At 36.1% G+C, this 8,863-nt stretch overlaps 1 protein-coding gene across 1 annotated transcript in view; it reads left to right on the top strand.

Annotated features, from left to right (window-relative positions):
• Positions 1–8,863, top strand: part of DGKI (diacylglycerol kinase iota) — a 552,148-nt gene that overhangs the window by 451,619 nt on the left and 91,666 nt on the right. Inside the window, exons 25-28 of the mRNA XM_031939143.1 lie at positions 1,425–1,494; positions 4,719–4,759; positions 6,363–6,490; positions 7,044–7,166. Of these exons, the coding sequence (XP_031795003.1) occupies positions 1,425–1,494; positions 4,719–4,759; positions 6,363–6,490; positions 7,044–7,166 (362 nt within the window). The remainder of the gene's footprint in view (positions 1–1,424; positions 1,495–4,718; positions 4,760–6,362; positions 6,491–7,043; positions 7,167–8,863) is intronic.

Here is an 8,863-nt window from a genome sequence, read left to right as displayed (position 1 = left end):
GTGATTGTACTAGGATAGTAGTGATGAGGATGAAGCCTGAAACTATGTCCCCTTTAATCTGTAAAAGAAGGGTGATTCAGGGTCTCAAGCTCTCTCCTGGGAAAAGCATAGCTTTCCCAGACAATGCCTAGTTAAGTGATTTCATTCAATCAGAGATCTTGATCAGTCACTCTCCACTGACATTAACTGAGATGTTTTGGGGGGACCCAGAAACTGTTCCTCCTTGGGAATTCCCAGACCCTGGGAAAAGCTTGCAAACTTCCAGTTATTCAATTGGAGATCTCTTTCTGATAGTCCTCTATTGAGTAGTCCAGACATCTCCCAGCCCCAGGCCAAGATGTATCCCATATAATCATGATTTGTCAATCCAAATTCCTTTGGCCAAATTCCTAATGAGGAGTTTTGCCCGCTAAGAAAGCTTCCTTCTTAGTGAACAATAAAATTCCCTTCATCATTTGCACCTCATCAGTAGCATTCTCAAACATTCCTGTTGTGCACCCAATGGAATGTAAATTCTATGAGAAGAGGGACTGTTTCATTTTTATCTTCAATTCTGCAGTAGCTGGGATTGTGCCTCTTATGTAGTAGATGCTTTTGTGAATAGAGTGATTGCTTAATATTTAGTGACTTAGGAGATGTATTATGAGGAATTATGAAAGTTTCTAATAGTTTAAACATTAGACTTTAAAATTAGAGAAGAATGGAATGTGTATACTTCCTCACCAGCTGGGAAGAATAAGGGTAGTAGAAGTAAAAAGAAATGGTTCTTGGTCTTGTTTGAGATCCTAAATGGTCATATGATCTTTGCAGACTCACTTGATCCCTCTTGAAACTGAGGCCACCAGAAGTTAAGTGAGAAAGAGGATGCCTGTCTTTTCTATTTTATCATTAATGTGAAATGAGAAAAAATAAAATTTATTGATTCATTTGATACTAGAATCATATGGTTACTTGAAGTGAAACTTCAGTATTAATAATTCTGTTAATATTTTTATTTTTTAAAATGCAGTATAATACAGCAGAAAGAGCACTGGATTTGCAGTTAGCAATCCTGAATTCAAATCCATGCTTTACTTCTTACTACCTATGTAACAATGGGCTAGTCATTTAATTTCTCTGGGTCTCAGTTTCCCCAACCAAAAAAATGAGAAAGTTGGACTAGATAAGGGCTTCTTTATTGGGAATCTATAAACATGGCTTAAATTTTTTTTGATAATTTTTTCTACATAATTGGCTTCCTTTGCGATTCTATAAGGTGTTTTTTTTTTTTTTTTTTTTTTTTTTTTTTGCATTTAAAGGTATTCTGAGAAGGAGTTCAGAGACTTCACTCTAGCCCATGACTTCTATTATAACCCTAGAACTACTAGATGAATTCTAAAGTCCCTCCTACATCTAAGTCAAGAATCTTGTTTCTCTCTTTTTAGGATCAGGAAACCTCTTTCCCCCGGGCTCTTTCAGCTCAGAGACTTTCCCCCAGGTGGTGCTTTCTAGATGGTAAGTGTTCTTGCTTTTATTTGAAGGTTAGAGAGCTGTCTTTGATGAATAGAGTTTATTATTCACTGTCCCCTTTTCTCATCTTCCCCCCTTCACTTAAAAGAGAAAGTAAATAGTGGGGAGAGGAGGAAGTTTCTGAGAAGAGCCTGTGATATAAAAAGGCTCATCATTAAGATATAGAATATTAATATGTATATATATATATCCTGATGTGTGATTTAATAGGCGATAGCATCTCATGGTTAGGAAACTCCTTCTAGCAATGCAAATCTGCAACTGTTCTGTGATTTATAGTCTTGGGATATTGACAGACCTACCTGCTGTGCCCAGGATCACACATCCAGGATGTTTTGGAGATGGTACTTGAACATCCTGGCCTCCTGCTTGAAGCTGGCTAGCTTTCTGTTTGCCAGGCCAGGCCAGTCTGCCTTCCAAGGCAGGTTTCTTTCAGTCTTTGTATCCGATGCTTCCCATAAAGCCTAGCACATAATAGGCTCATCATAAATGCTTACTGATTGTTTAGTAAACAAACATAAAGGCAAATGAATAAAAACAAAATGTAGGGATAGAATGGGCAATCTGTTGTGCAGGCTGTGACTTGAAAAAAAAAGACTAAGAGAATTGAGAAGGTGAAAAAGGGAATGAATGAGCACTGCACTAGCATAAGAATAGTTAGCTATGTTTATTAGGCTGGCATTGTGGAAAGATTATGAAATCTGAAGCCAGAAGAATTGGGTCAGGGTCCTAGATAAGCTACTTACCATCTGTGTAACTTTGTACAAGTTCTCCAAACCTCAGTTTTCTCATCTGTATAATAATTATGATCCATTTACCCTACCTACCACATGAAGTTATTATAAGACTTAATGGGGATAATATATGCAAAATGTTTAGTAGTACTAAGACATTATTTACTTGTTTTAAATAAAAGTGGTTATCTTTAATAGCTAAGAAAGATGAGTTTAGTATGAAGAGCTAGCCAGGCCCAAGTTTTCAACTGGAAACATGGCATGATGCATCTTCAGAACTCTTGATTCAAGGCACTGGGTTTTCTAGTCTTTTTCTTTATATGTCTCCTTCTGGGTGCATATGTGCTCACGGTGCATATATCTAAGGCGATGTGTTATGTGGATAAAAGAGATTGTGTAGTATTGGATGTGCAATCAAAATTAGTTCTGAATTAATACTTGTGACTATGTGATGTGTGATTTTAAAATTAAGGAGATCAATTTTATGAAGCTTATAAGGTGTCTCCTGAAAACCAATGCAAAAGAAGAGTTCTTTAAATAGCAATTCAGGAATTGGTATACAGGTTCTCAAAGTTACTTCCTTAAAAAACAATCCTTATGGATTTTTTTCCCCAACCAATCTCTGAGGGTGAGAATGATATTTGTATGTGAGGAGGGGATGACAGTTTTGGACAAGCTTTATTCTCAAGGGAGTAGTAAGGTCAAATTCAAATAGAAAAAGATGACTTAGAAAACCATAAATTAAGATTATGTGTGTTATATTGTATTTTTAAATTTTTTTGTTAAATATTTTCCAATTACAATTGGATCACTTGGGAATTTTATGGCTTCTTGCACTAGCCAGCTTCAAGTTTGGCACTACTAGTTTAGTGGATGTATTTCTGGAGTTGGAATTAGGAAAGCCTGAGTTTAAGTCTCATCTCAGAAGCTTAAAAGCTAAGGAATCTCAAATAATTCACTCAACATCTCTGAATTTCAATTTCCTCATCTGAAAAATTGGAATAATAATAATGATGTTAGCATCTACCTCACAGGAATACTCGAGTATCAAATGAAATGTTATATGGAAAGTACATTACAAATCTCAAAGCTCATGAAAATGCTAAGTATTGTTGATATTACTCCATGTTTCAAACTACTGTGTAGATTTGCCTAAAATAGGACATCTGAGACGCCTTGACTAAGAAATTATGCAAAATAATTTCCTTCCTTCATAATAATATAAGAATAAAGTTAAATCCCCTGATTTACCAAGGGCTAATATGGGAGGGGGTAAAGCTGAAAGAAAGCATAAAATATTCCTGAATCCTTGGTAGTCTATTGATCTATCACAGAGTAATAAAGGAGCATATTAGAGAAATGTGTCATACATTTTTTTTAACCAACCAAGGCGCTTTGCAAATAAACTGAGGAAAAAAATTGAATGCAGGACACTGATGAAGCTGTTTGGTTTTAACAGAAACTATTTCTACTGATTAAAAGTTTCATCATATCTCTTTTTGTTATGTGGGTTTCTGCTGTATTGAAAGATAAAACTTTATTGGTTTTTAATGAGTATTTTCCAAGACTGAATCTTCTCTGCCTGATCTTGAGCACTTCCCTCTGGCTTTTTATACTGTGGTGGTTATGCTTGAGGCTCACATAGATAGAAAATGCAAATAAGGAGAACTGTTATTCACTTAGTATATGAATAACTAATCAGAAGCCTACACTGCAACTTCTAGAAACCCTAATCCTATGGCCTAATGTCTGTCATTGAACAAATCCTAGTCCAATGTCCTTTGACATTTATATCTTACCATATACTGACCCTTTTAAAGGAAATTCTCTAGCCTATTGGGTTGGTCCTTTGGGCAAGATTTTTAGTAAAATATGGATAAAAATCTCACAACATGAGGGATAGTAATATTATTACCATTTATATAGTGGAGTAAGGCTTACAAAACATTTTACATATATTATCTCATTTTATTCTCATAACAATCTTATGAGATCGTATAATAACTCCATTATTATTCTTGTTTAACAGATAAAAGAAGGTAAAAAGAGGGGTGAAGTGACTTATCCAGAAACAGCTAGAAAATATGACGTGAATTTTAAAGTCAGGTATTCCTCAGTCCAAATATAGCACTCTACTGTACCACGGAGCTGAATTCTAATCCACAATCCTAGAACCCTTGAAGTAGGGATGTGTACAAGCCTTGGTGAAAATGATCCTAGAGTTTCAGGCTTACAGAGTCTCTATCCTTGTTTCATACTAGCTATAATAGCAAAACCTTGGTTTAACCTTTCCAAATAGTTCTAGCAACTGAGAATCCCTTCCCCAGGGCACAGAACTCTCAAACTAGACTGAGAGCCTCCCTCCAAATGTAATCTCCCTTGGATTCTGATGCAGTCTGAGTTTGCTAACTGTAGATTTATTAGACATCAGAGCTTCTTTGTAATGTGACTCTTCATTGTCGGTTTCTTTCCTAGCTACTTCTGCTGATCGTTTTTATCGAATAGACAGAGCTCAGGTGAGTTTGTCTCAGTGTAAAATGATGATTTCTTATCTGTAAATACATTTTTTTTTTCCCTTTCTCTTCCTATAGACCATTCTGAAAAACTGTGAATGTTCTGGAATGGCATACTAGTCAGGAATGTGAATTAATAATTAATTCCTTTGCAGATTAGTCTTGCAGATCTGTTAAAAATCTTTGGGTTTATAGCCTCTATAGAACATTTTAAGTGGCTCCATCTGACTTAATGCTTTCCAGCCAAAATCTACCTTCTCCTAAGTGTTTTTTTTTGTTGTTGTTGTTGCTGACATAAGAGAATATCATTATTTATGATGAGATTTCTTCAGTTCCTTGGTAACCATAGATTCTTAAGAAAATCTAATGAAAAAACAGTATTGAAAATAATCAGAACTCCATCACCATTAATGGGGCTTTCAGCTTCTTGGCTTACATGGATTAGGCTTTGAAAGTTTAGGTAAGTGAGATAGGCATTCCTTTGCTATAGATTCTATACAAGTTCTATCCAATTGTAATTAAGTTCAGGGAGTGGTGATCCACAGTTTTGAAGCAATGCTAGCTTAATGGTGTTGTGGGATGGTGTTTGTGAAAATCAAGTATTCAGAATAATTCTTATTCTCTCAGCCCAGCACTACAAAATAAATTGTACTACAGAGAAATTTGGAGTAGATGACGCCACTTGTGGTTTCCCAAGAGATTCTGAAGGGGATAAAATATTTGCTATTTCTTGATCTCTCCATTTATTTGCCCTATATTCCTTCAGCATTCAGTAGGCCAAAACCTCAAGGGAAGTTTCAAAACAAACCTATTGCCTTTTGACTCCTCAGGCCCAGGATGATCATGTCTGATTCACATCCAAAGTGCCATTTCTGATAGGCAAGACTTTCTTTAACTCTGGAACCCTACCCAAGGTCTTCCTGGACTTAAGAGTTCAGGTGGGCTAGGGCTTAAATGACTATTTGACATACTACACCTTGATACTCGTAATTCTTAGTAGTTGTTCCAAGATCATTCTTTAGTTATTTTAGTCACATCTGAATCTTTGTGACTACATTTGGGGATTTTTTTGTAAAGATCTTGGAGTATTGTTTCTTTTCCTTCTCCATCTCATTTTACATATGAGGAACCAAGACAAATAGGGTTAAATGATTTGCCCAGAATCACACAGCTAGGAAGTGTCTTGAGGCTAGATTTAAATTCAGGAAAATGAGTCTTCCTGACTTTAGGCCCAGCACTTTATCTATGTACCACCTATCTGCCCTTTCCAAGGTAATTATTTATGTCCTAATCCACATGGCAGTTTTGGCCCGTTCCATATACACTCTGACAGACCAGGTTTTCTTCTTTTCTAAACTCAGTGAACAAGACCTGCCTTAGACATTTAGTAACTGCATGATTATGGGAAGTCACTTAGTTTCTCAGTTACATTCTTCAACTAGAAAATGAAACACTTTCTATATAAGGCTTTTGTGAGGCTAAAATAAAATGATGTGTAAAAGGTTCTTTGTAAATTTTAAGCCAACTTTATAAATACCCATTTTGTTGTTTTAACATCAACACTAATAGTAACAGGGATAATAATATTAATGATAATATTTCCTAGGAACATTTGCACTTTGTGATGGAAATTTCACAAGATGAGATTTTTATCCTGGATCCAGATATGGTGGTATCACAGCAAGCAGGGACACCACCAGGGATGCCTGATCTGGTAGTGGAGCAAGCTTCTGGGTGAGTGAGTACTTCTTTATAGGTGAGATCAGTGAAGAAAAACAACCATGTGGCTAGTGTCTGTGGTAACTTTGGCTTTTCGTCTGACAACTTCAAGAACCAAAAAGGGCAATATAGTACATATTGAGATAGCTTAGTCTAGCCAGGAAGTGCACATTTCTTTGGTAAAGAATAGCTTCAGACAGTATCAAAAAAGAAGAGAAAAGAGAATGAGGCAAAAATACTTACATTCTTAGGGAATAATGAAGTAAGGGTCATAGGTACTTATAAAGAATAGAGTGAGAAATTTATTAAGAGGGCAGTTAGGATAATTATAGTGATTAAAGAAAGGAAGGAAGGAAAGAAGGAGATAAGGAAGGAGAAGGAAGGAAAAAGGAAGGAAGGAAGGAAAAATAGGAAGGAAGAATAAAGTAATGAAAGAAGGAAGAAAGGAGGGAATGAGAGAGGAGTCTATTTCATTGATTGCTTTTAGGATTAGAGGGAGGACAGGTTAAGTGTTACAGATCAGAAACTAACTTAAAAGACGTGACTTTCTGTCTTTTTCTTCCCCAAGGATGTCAGATTGGTGGAACCCAGCTCTCCGAAAACGCATGCTGAGTGACAGTGGGCTGGGGAAAATATCACCGCACTTTGAGGCTTCTGAGAAGAATGACTTCAGCCACTCACACATGCTACCGTAAGGGTTTTCTGTATCTTGCTTTTTCTCAGCTCCAAACCCACTCATATCAGCTTAAGTTTTACTAGCATATGAAAGTCAGCATTTCTGAGCCACGCCTTCAACATTTTCTTCTGATCCAGCTCTTTAACAGGAGCGTTATTCATGTGCCTATGGACAAAAGTAGTACAGTAAAAGGACCCTAACTTTAACCATGATGCCATATACTTCCTACCTGTGTGACCTTATCTCATCACTTAGGCCTCAGTTTCCTCATTTGTAAAAAAAAAAGAAACTTGTAAAAAACATTGGAGTTACTTTTTCCTTTAAGTCTATGATCTATGTTCAAATCATAAATGTTTAAGTATCTAGAGATATTCTGTCTGCTAAATGCCATGAGGAAGGCATTGGCTTAATTTGAAACATGCAGGATATAGACAGAGCTCCAAATGCCTCAACTTTGAGACAGCATAGCACTTTACTAAAATAATTTGTTTATTATTTAGTAGTACAGTGAAAGAACCCTTACTTTAACCATGATGCCATATACTTCCTATCTATGTGACCTCATTTCAAGTCATTTGGGCCTCAGTTTCCTCATCTGTAAAAGAAAAAGAAACTTGTAAAAAACATTGGAGTTACTTTCACCTTTAAGTCTATGATCTCTGTTCAAATCATAAATGTATAAGGATCTAGAGATATTCTGCTAAATTCCATGAAGAAGGCATTGGCTTAATTTGAAGCATGCAGGGTGTAGATAGGGCCCAAAATGCCTCAACTTTGAGACAGCATAGTACTTTACTAAAGGAACTTGTTTATCATTTCTTCTTTCCATTTCCTCACATATGTAATTTAATAGGGTACCAAGTCCTGACATTTCTACCTGTACACACCTATACACCTCGAGAAGGGGTTCATTGTTCACTTTAACTTGCACTTTAAAATTTCTAAAAATCTTCACTCTTCACATATTTTATCTCTCCATAGAGAAAAGATTAAAAGTTCCTGCAAAACATTTTCCATGTGTACTCTATTCTATATTCACCTGACTATAGGCAAAGTACAGGTCCCCAATATTACTCACCTGAACTTTTGAAATAAAGAGCATCCTTACAAGTCTTCTATTTTCACTTCCTCGTTCAAAACTGCTAAAAAAAAAAATCTTCAATAATGTCCTATTGCCTCCTGAATTAATTTGGTCTCCTTTGACTTTAATTTAAGTCCTTCCAAAACCTGATATCACTTTGCTTTTTCAGCTCTTTTTTATACTACTCTGTTTCATGCAGTTGTTAAGACAAAATGAATCATTCACTACCATCATCTTTCCACCACAGTGGAACGGTGTCCTTCACTTTCCTGTCTGTTTTCTTCTGCTTACACTCTCCCTATGTCTGGAACACTTTCTTTTTCTCTATTTCTGCCTACTGAATATTTGTCTAATCTTTAAAACCCAAATCAACTACCACCTCTTCAATGCCATGTTCCATGACTTTTTTGTACTTACTAGTTCTGTGACCTTGGGTAAGTCCCTTTACTTGTCTCAACTCTTGCAATTGAAATAATGGTAAACTGAGACAACAAAGTTCTGAGAATGATCAATTTATTGGTAAAGTTATCTATCACCAATAAATGGGGTCCAGGGCTCCTTAGCAACCAAGAATGTACCTGACAGTCCAGACAGCTCTTATGTAGTCATGCCGAGGAACCCAAAAATAGAC

This window comes from Sarcophilus harrisii, chromosome 5 (genome assembly GCF_902635505.1).
Source record: "Sarcophilus harrisii chromosome 5, mSarHar1.11, whole genome shotgun sequence".
Taxonomy (NCBI): Eukaryota; Metazoa; Chordata; class Mammalia; order Dasyuromorphia; family Dasyuridae; genus Sarcophilus; species Sarcophilus harrisii.
This window is presented reverse-complemented; position numbering and strand designations above follow the sequence as displayed.